Source organism: Petaurus breviceps, unplaced genomic scaffold (genome assembly GCF_028583685.1).
Source record: "Petaurus breviceps papuanus isolate PSGF00001 unplaced genomic scaffold, PetGlider_PUasm1.0 90424, whole genome shotgun sequence".
Classification (NCBI taxonomy): Eukaryota; Metazoa; Chordata; class Mammalia; order Diprotodontia; family Petauridae; genus Petaurus; species Petaurus breviceps.
Window position 1 is genome coordinate 992,614 of NW_027187247.1, and position 22,155 is coordinate 1,014,768.

Here is a 22,155-nt window from a genome sequence, read left to right on the forward strand (position 1 = left end):
GGTATGAAAGCTGTTTTGAGCCTGCTAATGTTTCCTAATTACAGGCCTTTTGGTAGAGAGAGAAAAAGATAAAGGATGGGTAGGAGGATGAGGGTGGAGCACACTGACTCATCTCAGTGGTTTACCTGGAAGGGGAGGGGAGGAAGGAAGGATGAAGGGAGGTCAATGGTTTAGGAGCAGCAAGCCCATTCCTCTCATTTTCAGTCAGTAGTGCCAACCCAAGGGAACTAACTGGGGAAATGGATACCAACCAACTGTACAGTGGAGTGAAACTGCATCCTATTATAGACTCAGCTTAAAGGAAAAAGTATTGGGGTGGCCAGGTGGTGCAGTGAGTAAAGCACTGGCCCAGAGTCAGGAGGACCCGAGTTCTGGCCTCAGACACTTAACACCCACACAAAAAAACTAGCTGTGTAACCCTGGGCAAGTTACTTAATCCCAATCGCCCTTCAAAAGGCAAAAAAAAAAAAAAAAAAAAAAAAAAAGGAGAAAGTATGTCCTTTAACCTGAGGTAACTTTCTTGGCACTGGCACTTTTGACAGCATGTGTAAACTCTGGAGATGGGAATTACAAGATACCTGAATATAAGTTCAAAAACAAATTTATCAGCACATTTTATCAACCTGAGAAATATCACCAACTATCTTCTGCACTTAGCAGTCACCTGAATGGGAAGAAAGAGTAAGGGTAGAATAATGAAGCTACAAATATTACAATAAAATTTCACTAGAATTCTCATTTGTTTTTTCTCTCTCTTTGGTTCGGCCTAATCTTTTTAATCAATCAACAAGCATTTATTAGGTCCTTAATAAATGTAGGCAATCTGTGTTAATTTGAATACTGGATTAGAATGAATGAATTAATGAAGAAAGGAAGGGGAAAAGAAAGGAAGGAAAGAGTCATTATGCATAGTAAAAACATGCTATTGTCAACTCCTGATTATCATCCTAATAGAGGAGAACAATGGCTTAAATAATCTAAAACAGCAGATAATCCAAAAATAACTCATACTTAATTTGGTCTTATAAGACCTTATTATACAGTGTATATCCCTTCCTAAATATGCTTTCTTCCTTCAAAAAAATATTTATTTTTAACATTCAATTTTAAAAATTTGAGCTATGAATTTTCTCCCTCCCAAACCTCCCACACACACATTGAGGTCAGCAATATATCAATTATATATATATATGAAATCCTGCAAAACATATTTCTATATTAGCCATGTTGGAAAAAAAAAGAAAGTGCAAAAAAAGAAAGTTAAAAGAAATGTGCTTTAATCTGCATTCAGATTCCTTCAGATCTTTCTCTAGCATTTTTCATCATGAGTCTTTTGGAATTTCCCTGGATCCTTGTACTGATCAGAGTAGCTGTCATTCACAATTGATCATTGCGTATTATTCCTGTTACCACGTAAAATGTTCTCTTGGTTCTGCTGACTTCACATTGCATCAGTTCATATAAGTCTTCCCAGGTTTTTTCTGAAAGCATCCTGTTGTGATTTCTTATACTACAATAGCATTCCATTGAAATCATATACCATAACTTGTTCAGCTATTCCCCAATTGCTGGGCATCATCTCAATTTCCAAATCTCTGTGCTGTACTGTAACTTGATTAACATGAGCAAGACCCAAATAATAATTTTAGAATGGATCCTTTATTAAAATGCCATGTTGGCTGATCAGGCCACATGGCGGGCTGAGCCGGCACTACCCCATGTCCCAGGTACAGCAATAGCAGTAGCAGCCAGCAACAGCCCCAATCTGGGGCAGAACCTCAGCTTATAAAGGGGGCCTTACATAAGCAGTGATTGGTCAGTACACACCTTGAAACTCCCTCGCCTGACCCAGAAGCCCTCCCACTTCTATGCAGGTGAGCTGACTTGGGGAAAGGGAGGAGACCCAGTGGGGGAGAGCAGAGCTGACCCTGCAGTCAGCTAACCTCTTGAGGTAGCGGGGTGGGGAAAACCAAGCACAACATTTGCTACCACAAGAACTGTTTAATTTTTTTTATATATATAGGCCCTTCTCCTTTTTCTTTTCTCTCTTTGGGATATGGATCTAGAGGTCAAAAGGTACTATCAAAATAATAGTATCAAAAATAGCCTTTTCATCATAGTTTCCAATTGCTCTCCAGAATGGTTAAATTCACAACTCCAATAACACTGTATTAGTGTCCCAATTTTTTAATACCCCACCCCTAACATTTGTCATTTTCTTTTTTCTGTGATATTAGTCAATCTGATAGATGTGAGATGGTTCCTCAGAGTTGCTTTAATTTGCTTTTCTCTAATCAAGAGTGATTTAGAGCATTTTTTCATCTGACTATTGATAGCTTTGGCTTCTTCTGAAAATTGCCTGTTCATATCCTTTGACCATTTATAAATTGGGGAATGACTTGTATCCTTATGAATTTGACTCAGTTCTGTATATATTTGAGAAACAAGGCATTTATCAAAGAAACTTGGGGCAAAAAAACATTTTCCCCCCAATTCCCTGCTTTCCTTCTAATCTTGGCTGTATTGGTTTTGTTTGTACATATTTTTTAATTTAACGTAATCAAATACCCATTTTAAATTCCATAATTCTATCTCTTGTTTCATCTTAAATTCTTCCCTTATTTATAGACCTGAGAGGTAATTTCCATGCTCCCCTAATTTGCTTATGATATTACTCTTTTTGTCTAAATCACGTACCCATTTTTTGACCTTATTTTGGCATGTAGTGTGAGATACTGATCTATATCTAGTTTCTGCCAAATTGCTTTCCAATTTTCCCAGGATTTTTTTTGTCAAAAAGCTTTGGATCTTTGGATTTATCAAATACTAGATTATTATGGTCATTTACTACTCTGTATTGTGTCAGCTAGGTGGTATAGTGGATAGAGTGTTGGGCCACAAGGCAGGAAGACTCATCTTCCTTAATTCAAATCTGATTTCAAACACTTACTAATTCTGAGACCCTGGGCAAATCACTTCACAGTTTGCCTCTTTTTTCCTCATCTGTAAAATGAGCTGGAGAAGGAAATGGCAAACCACTTGAATATCTTTTTCAAGAAAGCCCCAAATGTGGTCATGAAAAGTCTGACTGAAATTGCTGACCTCATCTATTCCATTGATCCACCACTCTAGACAGTACCAGGTTATTTTCATGACTACAACTTTATAATATAATTTGAAATCTGGAACTGCTAAGCCACCTTCCTTAATATTCTTTTCATTGACTTCCTTGATATTCTTAACCTTTTGCTCTTCCAAATGAATTTTGTTGCTATTTTTTCCTGGCTCTATAATATAATTTTTGGGTGGCTTGATTGTTATGACACTGAATAAATAAATTAGCTTAGGTAGAATTATAATTTTTATTATATCAGCTCAGTCTACCCATGAGCAATTAATATTTCTCCAATTGTTTAGATATGTCTTTATTTGAAATGCAATTTGTCAGTATGTTCATATAATCCCTGGGTTTGTCTTGGCAGGTAGACTCCCCTGTATTTTATATTGAATGTAGCTATTTTAAATGGAATTTCTGTATCTCTTCCTGCTGACTTTTGTTGGCAGTATATGCAAAAGCTGATCATTTATGTGGGTTTATTTTGTATCCTGCAAATTTGCTGAAGTTGTTAATTGCTTTAACTAATTTTGAGTTGATTCTCTAGGGTTTGCCAAGTATACCATCATATCTTCCACAAAAAGTAATAGTTTTATTTCTTCATTATCTATTTTGATTCCTCTGATTTCTTTTTTCTTGTCTTATAAATAGCTGATATATATTCTATTTCATCAATTTGGCCATTTATATTTTTGCAAATATTCATCTATTTCACTAAGATAGTCAGATTTATTGGCACATAATTGGATAAAAGAGCACCTGATAATTATTTTAATTTTATCTTCACTGGTGATATATTTGTCCTTTCATTTTTGATGCTTATAATTTGGCTTTCTTCTTTCTTTTTAAAAATCAAATTAATAAATGGTTTATTTAGTTTATTGTGGGTTTTTTTTCCTATAAAGCCATCTCCTGGTTTTATTTTTTAGTTCAATTTATTTTTTTCTTTCAATTTTATTAAACTCTTCTATGATTTTCAGTATTTCCAATTTGGTATTTAATTTGGGGTTTTTAATTTATTCTTTTTCTAGTTTTTTTTTAATTGAAAGCCAAATTTCATTGATCTTCTCTTCTCTATTTTATTGATATATAAACATTTAGAGATATAAATCTTCCTTTAAGTGCTTCTTTAGCTGCATCCGATAAATTTTGGTATGTTATATCATTGTTGTCACTTTGTTTAATGAAATTATTGATTGTTCCTATAATTTGTTCTTTGACCTATTCATTTTTTAGAATTAGAGTATTTAGTTTCCAATTAATTTTAATCTACCTTTCCATAACTCTTTTTTGAATGTAATGTTTATTACCCTGTAGTCTGAAAAGAATGCATTTAATATTTCTCTTTTTCTGCATTTGATTGTGAGACTTTTATGCCCTAATAAAATGGCAAATTGTTGTGAAGGTCTGATGTACAGCTGAGACAAAGTTATGCTCCCTTCTATTTCCATTCAATTTTCTCCAGAGGTCTATGTCTATTTAAAAAAAAAAAAAGTCTACTCATATCATTTCTTTCTTATTTATTTTATAGCTAGATTTATCTAGTTCTGAAAAGGGAAAGCTGAAGTCCCCACTAGTGTGGTTTTACTATTTCTTCCTGTAACTGATTTAATTTTTCCCTTAAGAATTTGGATGCTATGTCAGTTGTTGTATATATATATATATATATATATATATATATATATATATATATACATATATATACATATATATATTTAGTATTGGTATTGCTTTGTTGTCTATGAGAAATTTAGGCAAAATATATTTTCCCTGTTTATCTCTTTTAATTAAGTCTATTTTTGTTTTAGGGCTTTTTCTGAGACCATGATTGATACCCTGGCTTTTTTTTAAACTTCTGCTGAAGCATATGAGATTCTGCTCTAGCCCTTATTTTCACTTGTGTGTCTCTATTTCAAGTATGTTTCTTGTAAACAACATATTATTACATTCTGGTTCTGCATTCACATCAACGGTTATGATTACTAACTATGTATTTCCCTCTATTTTATTTTTTCCCTGTTTATCCTTTTCTCTCTCTTTCTCTTAAAAAGAGAGTTCCTCTTGAAAAATCCATTTTGCTTCTGACCACTGCCTTCCTTAATCTACCCTCCTTTCTGTCAGAAGATATCCTTTCTATTCTTCTCTTATCTCCTTCTCTTCCTACTTCCCTGTTAGGTAAGATAAATTTCTTTATCCAACTGAGTGTGTATATTGTGAACCAATTCCAATGAGAGTGAGATTCATGCACTGCCTGCCAATCCCTCCCCATTTTCACTTGCATTTTAAAAGCTTCTTCTTATGACCCTTTTTTACATGAGATGATTTTCTCCATTCTTCCTCTCCCTTTACCCTTTGCAAAGTGCATCCTTCTTTCCTGAACTTTAGAGTTTTTTCTTTTCTTTTCTGAGATCATCTTATCAAAATCAACTTACACAATGCCCTCTATGTATACTCCTTCTAACTGCCATAATAGTGAAAATGTTATTAGAAATGTGTCAACTTCTGATATGGGGAGGTAAAAGTATAACCTTATTAAGTGTCTTGTGATTTCTCTATTATGTTTACTTTTTTATGTTCATCTTGAGTCTTCTGTTTGAATGACAAATTTTCTATTCAACTATGTTGTTTTTTTTTTCAGGAACATTTGAAAGTCCTCTATTTCACTGAATGTTTATTTTTGTCCCCTGAAGGACTATATTCAGTTTTCCTGCATAGGTGATTCTTGGTTGTAATCCTAGCTCCTTTATCCTCTGGAATATCATATTCCAAGCCTTCTGATTCATTATTGTGGAAGCTGCTAAATCTTGTGTGATCCTGACTGTGGCTCCAGGATATGTGAGTTGTTTCTTTGTAACTATTTGCAATATTTTCTCCTTTACCTGGCAGCTCTAGAATTTGGCTGTCATGTTTCTGGGATTGCATTTCAACATCTCTTTCAGGATATAATTGGTGGATATTTCAATGTCTATTTTACTCTCTGTTTCTAGGATATCAGAGAAGTTTTATTTGATAATTTCTTGAGAGAGGGCCAGAGCCAAGATGGCAGAGTAAAAGCAGGAACTTGGCTAAGCTCCTGCTCCAACCACCTCTAATACCTGTAAAAGATGACTCTAAACAAATTTTAGAGCTACAGAACCACAGTGACACAGAGAAAAAAGTCTCCCCCTGAAGGCAGCCTGGCAGGCCAACAGGAAGGATCTCGAGAGCCACCCAGGCCCAGACCCAGGGAGGCCCTTATCAGCAGCACAGACTGGCCAGGACAGACTTCAGGAGAGTGAATCACCTGCAGCTGTGGCTGCCAAAGAGAACACAAATGTAAACACCAAAGAGAAAGTAAAGGGTAGGGAACTCTGTTGGAACTGGGTGGAGAAAAGCAAGGTCTGGCCCCTGCCCCTGGGGCTAGAGGTAGCTGAGGCTGGTGGCAGCACCTACTGCTGCATTACTGACTCCAGAGCCCCTTCCCTGTAGATCATAGGGGGAACAAGTGACCATTCAAAGGGTAATTGCTCTTGGCTTGACCTGCATGGATCTGGGTCACAGTCTTGGGTGGTGGTCCTGGAGTGTGTGGCCAGTGTGCCAGAGCATGTGGTGGCTGTAGAGAGGGCACCCTCCTAAGACCTCTGACAACTGAAAACCCAAAAGATTTGAGACACAGCTCTCTCCACTCTGGAAACATAGTTCTACAGGGGCAAAAAGCTAAAAAGGCAAGTAATTGGCTGGCAAGATGAGCAAGCAAAGGAAGCACAATAAGAACACAGAATCCTTTTGGGGGGAAAAGAGGATCACAACATGGAAGTCAAAACTCCTGCATCAAAAGCATCCAAGAAAAATATGAACTGCTTACAGGCCATGGAAGAGCTCAAGAAGGATTTTGAAAACCAAGTAAGAGAAGTGGAGGAAAAATTGGGAAGAGAAATGAGAATGATGCAAGAAAATCATGAAAAGTGGGTCAACAGCCTGCTAAAGGAGACCCAAAAAAAATTATGAAGAAAGTAACACCTTAAAAAAATAGACTAACTCAAATGGCAAAGAGGCCCAAAAAAAACACTGAGGAGAATGCCTTAAAAAGGCAAATTTGGCAGATGGAAAAGGAATTTCAAAAGCTCACTGAAGAGAATAATTCCTTTAAAATTAGATTGGAGCAAATGAAAGCTAATGACTTTATGAGAAATCAAGATACTATAAAACAGATCCAAACAAATGAAAAAATAGAATACAATGTGAAATATCTCATTGGAAAAACCACTGATCTGGAAAAGAGATATAGGAGAGATCATTTAAAAATTGTTGGATTACCTGAAAGTCATAATAAAAAAAAGAGCCTAGAAATCATTCTTCAAGAAATTCTCAAGGAAAATTGCCCTGATATTTTAGAACCAGAGGGCAAAATAGAAATGGAAAAAATTCGCCAATCATCTCTTTAAAAAGATCCCCAAAAGAAAACTCCTAGGAATATTATAGACAAATTCCAGAGTTCCCAGGTCAAGGGGAAAATACTGTAAAAAGTCAGGACAATTTGAGTATTGTGGAAACACAATCAGGATAACACAAGATCTAGCAGCTTCAACGTTAAGGGATCATAGGGCTTGGAATATGATATTCTGTAGGTCAAAGGAGCTAGGATCTAAAACCAAGAATCACCTACCCAGCAAAACTGAGTATAATACTTCAGAGGAAAATATGGTTATTCAATGAAATAGGGGACTTTTAAGTATTCTTGTTAAAAAAACAGAACTGAACAGAAAATTTGACTTTCAAACACAAGAAGCAAGAGAAGCATGAGGATGTAAACAGGAAAAAGAAATCATAAAGAACTTATTAACATTGAACTTTTTACATTCCTACATGGACAATTGATAAATTTAACTCATGAGACTTTTCTCAGTATGAGGATAGTTGAAGGGAATATATATGTATGTATGTATATATGTATGTATGTATACATACATATAAATATGTATAGGAGGGTGTATATGTGTATAAATATTTATATGTGAGTGTGTGTATATGTGTGTATATGTATACATAGACAAAGGGCACAGAATGAGTTGAATAGGAAGGGATGATTTCTAAAAAATAAAATTAAGATGTGAGTGAGGAATATAATGGGAGAAGAAAAAGGGAGAAATAGAATAGGGTAAATTATCTCATATAAAAGAGGCAAGAGAAAACTGTTACAATGGAGGGGAAGAGCAGGAAGGTGAAATGGAATGGATCAACTTTACTCTCATTGAATTTGGATTAAGGAGGGAATAACAAACATACTCAAGTGGGTATCTTACCCTACAGGAAAGTAGGGGGGTGTAATGCCATGCATGAGCAGCTTTCCAGAAGAATGCTCTTGTGAACAGCTTTTAAGGTTCTGGTTACACAGTATACTGAACACTCTATTCTATAACAAATCAAAGCAAAACATTCACAGAAAATCAAAGTATTGCATTCACAATATTACAACTTATCACAGAAAAATCACAATATAGTATTCACAATAGCTTATCATTAAAATGGCCACATAGTTTTCACCAAAGTGGTCACAATATTTAGAAGAAAGAATAATCATCTCAAAGTATTATAGTCAAAGTCTTCCATTCATGGGGCACACTAAATTAACTCAATCAGTCATTTATTCAACAATCAGTTACTAAGTATCATTAATCATTAAGTACAATCATTAGAAAATACACAAATACTCCATTCCTAGGTCACTAGTAAACTACAAAAAGAAATCATAAAGAACTTATTAACATTGAACTTTTTACATTAATACATGGAAAATTGAGGTCTTTTCACCTTGACTTGGGGTTGGTTCTCAGATTCCCTGGATCCCCTTCCATGGTCCCAGATTCTACCTGGATTCACCAGACTGTCACCTGGGTTCAATGGCAGACAGCTCCCAGTTCCTTGTCCACAGCTCTCTGGGTAGGTCACTGAAGTCCACAGGGTCCAATCCATCTCAAATCCTTCACAATTTCTGCTCCTGGGAATTCAAGGCTCAACCAAGCCACAAACAGACAAAGGCCCTGCATCCTGGTCATGCTTCCTCAGTCTTCTGCAGCTCTTTCAAAAAATTAGAATCACCTTATCCAGCTAGGGGAGAGGGGGCTCCTGGGCTCCTGGGCTCCTGTTCAGAAGAAGCTCCACCACCACAGGTTCTGAGGAAATTCTGGCTCAGTTCTCAATTTTCTCTTCTGTAGCTGCTCTGCCTCCAGATTCTTGTCCCAAGAAATTCTGACTGTGCCTCTCTGGGCTTTTCTTATATACACAGCATTAGCTATTCCCTGTTTCAGCCAAACCCTTCCTGTTATGTCAGGAACAGGGGTTCATACCTTCTGTTTCTTTCACAGAGGTTTGATTACTTACTAAGTGCTAAGTACCTGCTTACTTGCCAATACAAAAATCGATCTTCAAGTTACCATTACAAGGGGAATGGGATAAGGTACGGGGATAGGAAGCTGGAGGGAGGGGGGGGGGGGGGTGTGATAGAAGGGAGGGCAGATAGGAGGAGAGGGTAGTTAGAAACATTACTTTTGAAAAGGAACAGGGTCAAGGTAGAAAACAGAATAAGTGGGGGATAGGATGGGATGGAGGGAAATATAATTAGTCTTACACAATATAACTCCTATGGAAATGTTTTGCGTAACTACACATGTATAACCTATATTGAATTGCTTGTCTTCCCAGTGGGGGTGGGTGAGGAGGAAAGTAGGGAAAGAATCTGGAAATCTGTTTTTTTCAATGTTGTAATTTTTTTTAAAAGATAATTTCTTGAAAGATGATGTTTAGGTTCTTTTTTTTTTTTTTAACCTGGCTTCTTGGTAGTTCAAGAATTCTCAAGTTATCTCTCCTTGATTTATCTTCCAGGTCAGTTGTTTTTCTGATGAGACATTTCTCATTTTCTTCTTTTTTCATTCTTTTGACTTTGGTTTATTTTTCTTGATGTCTCATAGAGTTATTAGCTTCCACTGACCCAAATCTAATTTTAAGTCATTTTTTTTCCAATTTATTTATTTATTTTTAGTTTTCAGCATTCATTTCCACAAGATTTTGAGTTACTAATTTTCTCCCCATATTTCCCCTACCCCCACCAAAAATAGCTATCCTACTAGATATTCCTTTACCCAATCTATTCTCTCTTATATCCTCCCCCATCTGTCCCCCCCCCCCAAATTTCTAGTAAGGCAAAATGGATTTCTATACCCCAGTGCCTATATATCTTATTTCCCAGTTTCATGTAAAAATTTTTTTTTTCTTTATACATATTTGTCTTTAAACCTTTGAGTTCCAGATTTTTTTCCCTTTTTCCCTCCTCACCCCCCCACCCCCCCGTTCGGAAGACAAGCAATTCAATATAGGTTGTACATGTGTAATTACACAAAACATTCCCACAGTAGGTATATTGTGAAAGACTAACTATATTTCCCTCCATCCTATCCTGGCCCCCACTTATTCTATTTTGTCCTTTGACCCTGTCCCTTTTCAAAAGTGTTTCCTTCTAACTATCCTCACCTCCAATATGCCCTCTCTTCTATCATCCCTTTTCTTGAGTGTGTATGTTATTCCCTCCTTCAGCCAAATTCAATGAGAGTGAGGTTTTCCCATTCCCTTTTACCTTCCTGCTCTTCCCCTTCATTGTAACAGTTTTCTCTTGCCTCTTTTATATGAGATAATTTACCCTAATCTGTCTCTCCCTTTCTCCTCCTCCCAATACATTCCTCTCTCAACCCTTAATTTTATTTTTTAGATATCATCCCTTCATATTTAACTCATTCTGTGCCCTTTGTCTACATATATATGCACACCCTCACATACATACATATATACATATACATATATATACATATATATATATACACCTATACCCTCCTATACATACATACATATATATAACGTTCAACTGCCCTCATACTGAGAAAAGTCTTATGAGTTACAATTATCAATTTTCCACGTAGGAATGTAAATAGTTCAACTTTAATAAGTTCCTTATGATTTCTCTTCCCTGTTGACCTTCTCATGCTTCTCTTTCTTCTTGTGTTTGAAAGTCAAATTTTTCAGTTTAGGTCTGGTTTTTTCATCAAGAATGCTTGAAAATCCTCTATTTCATTAAATGACCATATTTCTCCCTGAAGCATTATACTCAGTTTTGCTGGGTAGGCAATTCTTGGTTTTAATCCTAGCTCCTTTGACCTCCAGAATATCATATTCCAAGCCCTTCTATCCCTCAATGTGGAAGCAGCTAGGTCTTGTGTTATCTAATTGTGTTTCCACAATACTCAAATTGTTTCTTCCTGACTGCTTGCAGTATTTTCTCGTTGACCTGGAAATTCTGGAATTTGGCTATAATATTCCTAGGAATTTTCTCTTAGGGATCTTTTTTAAAGAGGTAATCGGTGAATTCTTTACATTTCTATTTTGCCCTCTGGTTCTAAAATATCAGGGCAATCTTCCTTGAGAATTTCTTGAAGAATAATTTCTAGGCTCTTTTTTTTATCATGGCTTTCAGGTAGTCCAACAATTTTTAAATTATCTCTCATGGATCTCTTTTCCAGGTCAGTGGTTTTTCCAATGAGATATTTCACATTGCCTTCTATTTTTTTCAGATCTGTTTTACAGTATCTTGATTTCTCATAAAATCATTAGCTTCCATTTGCTCCAATATGATTTTAAAGGAATTATTCTCTTCAGTGAGCTTTTGAAATTACTTTTCCATCTGCCAAATTAGGCTTTTTAAGGCATTCTTCTCCTCAGCGGCTTTTTGGGCCTCTTTGCTTTTGAGTTAGTCTATTTTTTAAGGTGTTATTTTCTTCAGTCAGGCTCTTGACTCACTTTTCTTGATTTTCTTGCTTCATTCTCATTTCTTTTCCCAATTTTCCCCCCATTTCTCTTACTTGGTTTTCAAATCCTTCTTGAGCTCTTCCATGGCCTGTAATCAGTTCATATTTTTCTTGGGAGCTTTTGATGCAGGAGTTATTACTTCCTTGTCTTCCTCCCATTCCATGCATTGATCCTTTTTTGTCCCTGAAAAAAGGAATCTATGGTAGGATTGCGTTTCCTCTGCTTGCTCATCTTGCCAGTCAATTACTTGACTTTTGAACTCTTTGCCATAGTAGAACTCTGCTTTCAGAATTGAGAGAGCTTTGTCCCAATTTGCTGGGGTTTTTGCAGTTGCTGGACCAATTAGGAGGTAGCCCTTTCTGCAGCTGCCACAAGCTCTGGCACACTGGCTACACACCCCAGGACCTCCACCCAAGACAGTGATCCAGATTCAAGCAGGTTAAAGCAAGAGCAATTACCCTTTGAATGGTTGCTTGGTCCCCCTACAATCTGCAGGCCAGGAGCTCCCGAGGCAGCCAAGGGGGAGCAGCCACCTATCCTCTGCTAATTCTCGCCCCGGGGGCAGGGACTGGACTGTGCTCTTCCATACACCCCTGTTCCAACAGAGTTCCACACTGACTTTTTCCTTTGTCTTTGGAATTTATGGGTTACGAAGTCTGGAAACTGCCACAGCTACTGGTGCTTCACTATTCTGAAGTCTGCTCTAGACACTGCCAGTCAGGGTTGCCCTGGGGCCAAAACCACATGGCTCATGTGGGGCTGGGCTTGGTTCCCAGCTTGGTGCTACAGCCCCTTCCTGTCAGCCTGCCAGGCTTCCTTCAGCAGGAGATTTGTTTCTTTCTGTAACTTTGTGGGTTCTATAGCTCTAAAATTTGTTTAAAGTCATTTTTTACATATATTGGAGGAGGCGGAAGCTGGAGCCGCAAAGAAGTCCTGTTTCTACTCTACCATCTTGGCTCCGCATCCCAGTGATTTCAAATCTAATTTTTTAAGGAAGCATTTTCTGCACTGAGTTTTTGTACTTCCTTTCCCATTTAGTTAACTCTGCTTTTTAAGGAGTTGTTCTCTTCCATGAATTTTTGTGTTTCTTTTACCATTTGACCAATTCTAATTTTTAAATTGATATTTTCTTCAATGTTTTTGTGCCTCTTTGACTCTCTTTTCATGATTATCTTATATCATATACTTCTTTGCTTAATTTTTTTCCTCTACCTCTTTTGTTTGATTCTTAAAATCCTTTTTGAAATCTTTCAAGAATTCTTGTTGAGTTTGTGTTCAATTCACAGTTTTTGAGATTTTACTTGTAGCAGTTTCTAAATCATCATCATCTTCTGAGCTTGTATCTTGTTCTTCCTTGTCACCACAGTAGCTTTCATGGTCAGTTTCTTGCTTTGTTGTTTGTTCATTTTCCTAGCCTATTTCTTGACTTTTAACTTTATGTTAGAGTCGAGATCTGCTTTTGGGTTTGAAGGGGGGCACTGTCTCAAGCTTTACATTTTTCATGTTGCTATTTTCAGAGCTAGTTCTGGGAATCTGTGAGTTTTCAGTGCTTCCAAGGTGTATGGTCACTGCTCTCTTGGGCTGTGCTCTGGTATTTAGCCCAGACAGACCCTTGCTCCTCTTGGCCCTGGAACTACAACCAGGTCCTCTGCTCTCCTGTAGCTACAAATGCTGGTACTCTTTTATGCTTTGGAACTGAGACAAGGACATCTACTCCCTTGTGGGGGACCACAAGAATTTTTCTCTGGCCTGGAACTGTGACTCTGGCCTCTACTACTCTGTCACTGCAAGCATTAGTGCTCCTCTTTGCCTAGGAACTACAACTGGGAACTGTATATAGGCAATGCAACAAGTCTCATTCCCAGTATCAGCAAAGCATCTTCCACAATCTCTTTCATGTCGGTTGTCCAACTCTTTTACTGTTTCTGGCCTGTGATGTCTCAAAGCTGCTGCTATTGCTATTGTACCTACTGCTTGCTGTTGTTATCATATGTGCTATGCTCTGAGCTGTCCCTTCACTGGTGTCACAGATCTTTCCTGCCAATATCACAAGTTGTCTTGGACTAGAAAAATGTCTCACCCTAACTTTTTGTTGGTTCTGCCACTCCAGAATTAGAACTTATTGAGTAGGGGCATGACATGGTCAGACCTGCACTTCAGGAAAATCTTATTGGCACAACAATGTGGAGAATGGATTAGAGTGGAGAGAGAGTTGAAGCTGGCACACAAATTAAGAGGTTATTATAACAGTAGAAGTAATGGCAGTTAGAATGAATGATGATAAGAAGATGAGTGAAAAAGGTGCCATGGAGATAGAAAAATTAGATTCGGCAGTTCGTTACTTGGGATGAGGAAGAGTAAGGTGACACAGAAGCCAAGAAATAAGAAGCATTTATCACTTATCATTTAATTATCTACTTGTAAATTGCCTACAGTCAATGTTAAACAATCCATGCTCAGGTATCTTGTGCAGCAGACCTCTAGGTCAGTACTTCTTGAGTGAATTGTGACCCATATGGGGTCGTGAAAAATTTGGTAACAGCAAAAGTTTTCTGAATGCACAATGACCAAAAATTAATTAAAAATAAAGTAGGTAATGAATCCAAGGCATTTCTGGCAGTGTTGCATTGTGCAATGTCACTACAGCCTTGATTCTGAACACAAAGCATGTGCACTTTGCACTGTGCACGTGCTCAGGCCATGCAATGCCAAGGAAAACTGCCGAAATTGTAAAGGGGTTGTGAGTGGAAAAAGTTTAAGAAACCCTGCTCTAAGTCACCTACTCCTGTTGACCTCCTTATATGCACTCAGAAAACATAAACACATTACCAGGAAAACCTATTTAGGAATGGAGCAGAGCCAAATGCAAGCATTTGTATGAGTATATTTATTAAGACACTATCAAGTATTGGATACCTTGCCAGACACTGGAGAGACAAAGAGGTATAAGACACAGTCCCTGTCCTAGGGGTGGGGTAGGAAGATGGCTTAAAATCTAGTTGAAGAGATAATATATAGGTTGAAGAAAATGAACACCAATTCTAAATAGCACATACTAGCTGACTAATGAGGATTACAGATTCTAAATACTAAAGGAAAACAAAACAAAACCTTCAGAGACATAATTTTCCAGGAAAGGGTGGAGCAGGAAATAATAGAATCATATATTTAGAGCTAGAAAGGACCCTGGAGGCCATCTAATCCAAACTACTCATTTTAAAAAGTTGTAATTTTTAAAAATAACAACAAAAAGAGAGAAAACATTTAACCACAAAGTAGAACAGAAAGAAAGATTATATATAAAACCATGAATCTCTTTTAAGTAAAATTTTCCTGCCAAAGTATAGAATAAATTCAATATGTTACTTTCAGAGTTGTCCTGATTCTCTGTGTTTCCCTCTGAACTTCCTTTTGTTGTCTTTTGTGCATTTTAAACCTTTTTTGCCAACACTATACCTAGCTTTCCTCTCTCCCATCCGAAATAAAAAGAAAAAAAGATTCAATCATTGGAAAAAATAATATAGACTCCGTAAAAGAACATGAAACATATAAAATAATAGTAGTCAACATGACGGAAAAGGCTATCACATCCAGAGAAAGAATTATGGAATCTGAATGCAGATTGAAGCAAATGACTTTCTCTCTTTCTTTTTTGTTTCATTTTGTTTTGTTTCTTCTTCCTCGTTATTCATTCCATTGGTTAAAATTCTTTATTACAACTCAACTAATGTTTAATGTGAAGGTATATGTAGAACGTATATCAGATTGAATGCTGCCATGGTGGGGGGGAGAGGGAGAGGAGGGGCTAAATTTGGAACTCAAAAACTCAAAAATTTGGAACTGAAATTTGTTAACTAATAGTAAATAAATAAAAAACAATAGTAGTAGTCAAGCAAAACAAATCCATAGAGCAGCCATGCTGACAGATGTAAGTCTCATTCTGCACTGTGGTTCCATCACTTATATGTGAGGAGGTAGGGTGGCATGCATCATTAGCCTATTTGAGCTGTGATTGGTCATGCATTGTTTAAGACTCATAAATCTTTCCAAAAAAAAACCCCTCATTTTAAAAATGGGGGAACTGAGGCCTAGAGACATGAAAGGACGTGATCAAGATCACACAGATAGAGGTGAGATTAGAACCCAGGACCTCTAACTTTATATTCCTTCCATTATGAATTTATCTCAGAATGGACCAGTTTCTGAACATGGGCTATAATACAAACACTATCATCCAACCAATTCATTTTGATTAATTTGTTCAATATTTATTAACTATAAACTGTTAAAGTACTGTACTGGGTACTGAGGACATAATAAAGAGAAATAGCACAGCCTTCATATTCAAGGAATTTACAATGTAGTTAGTGAGAGAGACATAGACATGAAGAGCGAGATACAAGCTAGAGTGATGTATAGGCATCAGAAAGGTCAAACAGAGGAAAGAGAAAATCGAAGAGGGAATAGTCACCCCTTGTTGGTGTCAGATGGGTGGAGGGGACCAGTTAAGCTTTATGGGAGAGGTAGAATGGAAGTGAAGTTTTCAAGAGAAGGAAGAATTTCGGTAAGAGGAGATATGGAAAGAGTCAATTCTAGGTACAATAGAAGAGACAAGCACATGTGCAAAAGAGGGCAGACTGAGATGAGGAAATGACTAGTAGAATCACAGCATTTTAGAGCAGGAAGGTACCTTGGAGGTCATCTAGTTCAAATTCCTCCATTTACAGATGACAAAATTGGGGCCTAGGGAGGTTAAGTGACCTACTTTCACAGTCACAATTTTCATTTTGCTTCACTAGAAACTGTTAGTTCAGTACCACTTTCCCAACAGATAGTGCATATTTCTGAATCTATCCAAATGACTATGATATAGCATTGGCCAGGCATACATTGTCACTTAATGACCAAGGTTCAATCATTGTTCCTTCATACATCTACATTATTATTGAAAATAATAAAATTATATACCTGTTGAAAATAATAAGAATAATGAACATGTCCTACCATTGCTACCCCTCTCTTCTACCATGGGGGTGGGGGAGACCCAGAAATCCTTGGGAAAAATCATAACATAAAATATATATAATAATATAAATATATAATTAATCCACATATTTGTTGGCAAACGTCCAATTGTTGTATACAAGATGATGAATTATAAACATGATGGCGGTAGTGATGCTTTACTTTCCCAAATGGAACCAGTGAAAGGTAGGGCTATTGCCAATATCTGTTTTGGAAATGACTAACAATACCCAAAAGATGATAAGTAGCCCATCTATATAGAAGCTAGGTGGGTCGAGCAAAATGCTGATCTCTAAAGTAATTTCCAAATCTTAGTTCTATGATTTTATAAGAAGCCCAAATGAGAACAAAGATGTAAAAGACTGGATATTGATATAGGCCTCTCTCTTAGGAGAGGCAATGGTGGGAAATTAGAGGTCAATGATAAAGCAAGATTTTTCTGCCTTGTTTTAAAATCTGAATCAAAATGTGATGAGAAATAAAACTTTTTAAAAATATGGCAGTCAATCTCTATGGTTTGCCTTGTCATCAGAGATAAGAGGCAGCATGGGGCAGCAGAGAGAATAATGGTTCTTGAGTCCAAGAACGCAAGATTCAAATCTCACCTTTGCCAATTACTTTCTTTGTGACTTTAGAAAAGTCATTTAATTTCTCTGTAATAATAAGAGATAAGAGGGTTCAACTGGATGATTGCTAAGGTTCAATCCAGCTCTGATCCTTTACTTGGCTAAAAAGAAAAAAAAAGCAGGCCAATCATATGGGGACACTGAGGAATGACTGATGGACTGATCACATATTATAGTGGCATCTACCTAATAACTAGAGAGAACCCCTTGTGAAGGACTGGTAGGAAGGCAGGAACAAGAGGCAGGTTATAGTCTGCATTGTTTGGGTTTTTGGTTTTTATTTTTTGTGGGGTGGCACTGGGAGTTTGGTTTTGGGGGTTTGATTCTTCAGGCAGTCAGGGTTAAGTGACTTGCCCAGGGTCACATAGCTAGTAATTGTCTGAAGCCAGATTTGAACTCAGGTCTTCCTGACTCCAGGGCTGGTGCTCTGCCCACACTGAACCACCTTGCTTGTCCCTATGGTCTGCACTGTGGGAAGTGATATTCATTACAATTAGATCACAGTTCCATGTAAACATGGAATTTTCTATTTAGACAAGGCTTGACTCATAAAGATGATTTTCTATCAAGTTCTTAAAGATTCCCAAGGAAAAGTGGGTAAAAAAGAGATGGCTATGGTACAACCAAATAGCATAAGAGGTTCTCAGCTCAAAGTCCACCTTCTGCCACTGTCTATTCTAGTTCCCTAAGCTTCCAGTCCCTTCCTCTCTGAGATTACCTTCCATCTACTCTGTGGAATGTGTATGTATACATGTATGCATACATATATGTATTATATATGTACATATGTGTTATTGCATACATATATACTACATGTATGTACATGTATATACATATATGTTTGCGTATTCTCTCTCCCTATTAGAATATAAACTCCTTGAAGGCAGGGACCATGTCTTTTATTGTTCTTATAAAATGTCTGACTCATAGTGCTTAAGTGCTTGTTGCCTCACTGCCTACACCAGATGTATTAATGGGTGGAAAGCAGAGGGCAGCCTTAAGGATGATTACACTGACTGCTTTGTGCTGTGATTCCTTCTCACTTTTCCTGAAGGCCAGGAATCACATCTTATGATTGCTTTTCTATTTACCCCAAGTACCTAGATCAGAATTCTGTGCATAGTAAGGGTTTTAATAAATGGTGTTGGTTGACAAAAGATTTGGCCATTTGTATCCAAGCTTGATTGTGCAAGTATTGATGGGTGAAGGAAATGAGAAGTGAGGGTTGTCCCGACTTTTTCCAAGTAGTTTAGATCTATAAATGGTGGTAAAAGGAGGGGTATGAAGTATAATAGTTCTTTGGGAGAATAAGAAAGAGTTCTCTGTGACTCTCCTTGGAAAGAAGAGACCTATGCAAAGTTGGTTTTGTGTTGATTTTTGAACAAGAAGTAGAAGAGAAAAATCTCCTCTTTGACGTATAGCAGGCCAATTTGAATTTTTTTTCCTTCTCTCTTTAAAGATAATCAGAGGAAAAAGAAAATCAAGATGATTGGGAAGTTTAATGAACATATATGTTATGCATAAAAAATGTTTTCACCAAGAAAGAAAATTAAATTATGTCAACATTTCAAGAGCGTCTCCTTATGAAACCTAGAGCAATCTTTATATTAGTAAAACAATAGGAAATTCTTACAAAGGCAATATAAGTAGGATAAAGCACCCTGGATTAGGAGTAAGGAGATCTGGATTCTAATCCCAACTTTAACTAAGTGTGTAAACTTGGGTAAGTCATTTTTTTTTCTCTTTGAATCTCATTCATCTCCTGTGTAAAAATAAGGAAGTCAGACAAGGTCACTTTTAACAAACATCTTGTGATTAAAACCCAAACTGTATAAATCATAGTCCAGAGTGCTTTGGTTTGCTTTGGCAAGAAGTCTTCGTAAGCATGTGGCACAAGAAGTGACAAAGAAAGCCTACTCTAAATTTAAAGAATGCACAATATCCCAACCAAAAGGTTCTCTCTTTCACTCTCTACTCCATTCCCCCTAGCATGATCATTTTAAACGTATACCCGCTGTTTACACAGAAAGGCAGTATTACATAATAAAAAGGGAACTATCCTGGAAGCCAAAAACACCTGCCTCTGACATGTGCTGGTTGTTTAACCCTAGTTAAGTCACTCACCTTCTCAGTGCTCTGGACAACTCTCTAAAACTGTAAACTAGAGAGACGGTAGAGAGTAGGTTGTATTCATAAAGGGAATTTTCTCACCCGGGAGTTTCCTATGCCATGGAAAGTTCAGTATCTATAGGTATTTACATAGTGGAGTCTATGACATAATCAACACACCTAGGTTTGTTTTGCAATTATTTTTTAATTTATAAAAGTAGGAAATATAAGGAGAACTATGACTCCAGGAATGAGAATACCAGGGAATGACAGCTTGGGGAACCTGAATGTCCCACTGGATGATACAGTAAGTGACAGAGAGAAGCACATCTTTGGAAATAAATGTAAGACCCATTTACTATAGATAAAGCCAAATGATGATGGATGAAGCATCCATCCTGGGGACGCTTGAGATTTGACTTTATATATTTATGTGTTTCTGTTGCATATGTCTCTATTGATGTTCATTTGTGATGACTCTCTTCATTAGGTGGCAAATTCTCTGAAGAGAAAATGTCTTCTTCCACTGTAACCACCCTCAACACTTGGCAACTCAGGGCTCTGCACATAACCATAACTTAGTTCGTGTTGGTTGATTGACTGACTGTCCTTTCTGTTCCGTATGACTCAGCTCAGGTCTTAGACTGATGCTCTGGTTCTGCCTTTCATCATGGGTAAAGAACTGATTAATTCTGTGTGGGAACTAGTTATAATTGACTAAGTCCTTATTAGACATAAGGCACTATGCTAGGTCCTGGGAATACAGAGACAAAAGTGAGATCATTCACCATCATCATCATTGTCATCATTACCGTCTATAAGTGTTTGCCTTTGACCAGAAGAAAACTGAGTGTGTGTGCAATTAAGTACATAAAAGTATATAGAAAGTAAATTTGAAATAAGCCAAAGAGGGAGAAAGTATTAACCATTGGGGAAGGGATAAGAAAGCCCTCCTGTACTAGGCACTACCGGAAAAGTGCCTTGAAGACAGTTTCAGATTCTAAGAGGTATACAGTTGAAGAGGAAATACCTTCCTAAAACTAGGGACCCCCCCCCACAAAAGTACAGAGGTGTGAGATTCGAAGTCTTGTTAAAATGTTACCCCCTCTTGGTATCATGCTGAGGAATGACGAACCAAAGTAGATGAGAGCCTTAAGTTGTTTATTGTTGTTGTTTAATCATTCATGTTGACTACAAAACCCCCATGAACTTTTGTCCATGGGGTTTTCTTAGCAAAGATACTGGAGTGCTTTGCCATTTCCTTCTCCAGTATATCTCCATTTTATAGATGAGGAGCTGAGGCAAATGGGGGTTACGTGACTTGCCCAGGGTCACACAGCTAGTGTCTGAGGCTAAATTTGAACTCAGATCTTCCTGACTCCAGGCCCTATTCACTGTACCACCTACCTGCCCCTTCTTAAAGTGTTAGGAAAATGTAAACTATGGCCACCATTACTGACAGCATTGTGTGTTCCCAGTTGTTATTGGCCAGTTACTTTTCAGATTACTCACACTACACTTTACTTACCCTGGAAAGTCAGTAGACTTTTTCCTTTTTACACTGATATAACCATTCACCCTCAAATTGTTCATTGGTTCCACAGAAAATATGACATTAGTTGAGAGAATTTGTTAAGGGTCAGTTATTTCCAGCTAGACTATCCAATTAGTATTTCAGGCAGTTGTCCAGCTGACAATACAATGAGACTTCATGATGTGGTTATGGACTTTAGTTATAATAAGTACTTTATTTTATTGTTAGGGCAATCAATAACTCAACAAGCATCTATTAAGCACCTACAATGGCATTGTTCTAGGTTCTGAGAATGCAAAGGCAGAGAATGAAACAATCCCTACTCTAAAGAAGCTTACATTCTAACGGGCAATGCTAGCGGTGTGGGATGCGTTGGTATTTTTGGTGCTGGAAACCCCATGCTCTTTGGTAAGTTCTGCATCATGCCCTTTTGACAACTGTGAGGAAGACAACAAAATAGCCACCTGTAAGTGTGGCATGGTCCCAAAGCACTTACCCCTGATGCAGGATTTGCAGTCCAGCCCAACTCAGCAGTAGCTGTCCGAGTGTCCATTAAGGTTTCTGGGAATAAAAACAGGAAAGTAAATGAGTTAACAACTCTTTCCACATAGTTATTTCCTACGCTCAGGGGCCCATTTCCAGTTTGAGTCTACTTTGACATCTGTGATGTAATATAAGGAATTCAGAGAAACACAGAAAGACCTGTGTAAGCTGGTACCAAAGGAATAAAGCAAAGACACAACTACAATAATGTAAATGAAAATAGCACTAAAAGATGCTAGACTTCCGATTGACTTCAACGACCAGTCTTGATTCCAAAGAACTAATGATTAACAACATATTCTTCCTTCCCCTCAGTAAAGTGATAGTGAATTATGGGTACAAAATGCTACCTATACTATCAGACACAATTG

At 37.3% G+C, this 22,155-nt stretch overlaps 1 protein-coding gene and 1 long non-coding RNA gene across 6 annotated transcripts in view; one reads left to right on the forward strand and one right to left on the reverse strand.

Annotated features, from left to right (window-relative positions):
* EPHB1 (EPH receptor B1) overlaps positions 1-22,155 on the reverse strand; it is a 763,406-nt gene that overhangs the window by 504,104 nt on the left and 237,147 nt on the right. For all 5 annotated transcript variants that reach the window (XM_069108696.1, XM_069108697.1, XM_069108694.1 and 2 more), the window contains exon 2: positions 21,738-21,802. In XM_069108696.1, coding sequence (XP_068964797.1) covers positions 21,738-21,802 — 65 coding nt within the window. The remainder of the gene's footprint in view (positions 1-21,737; positions 21,803-22,155) is intronic.
* Positions 459-22,155, forward strand: part of LOC138177507 (uncharacterized) — a 133,569-nt gene continuing 111,872 nt past the window's right edge. Inside the window, exon 1 of the long non-coding RNA XR_011172520.1 lies at positions 459-492. This is a non-coding gene — a long non-coding RNA (uncharacterized lncRNA). The remainder of the gene's footprint in view (positions 493-22,155) is intronic.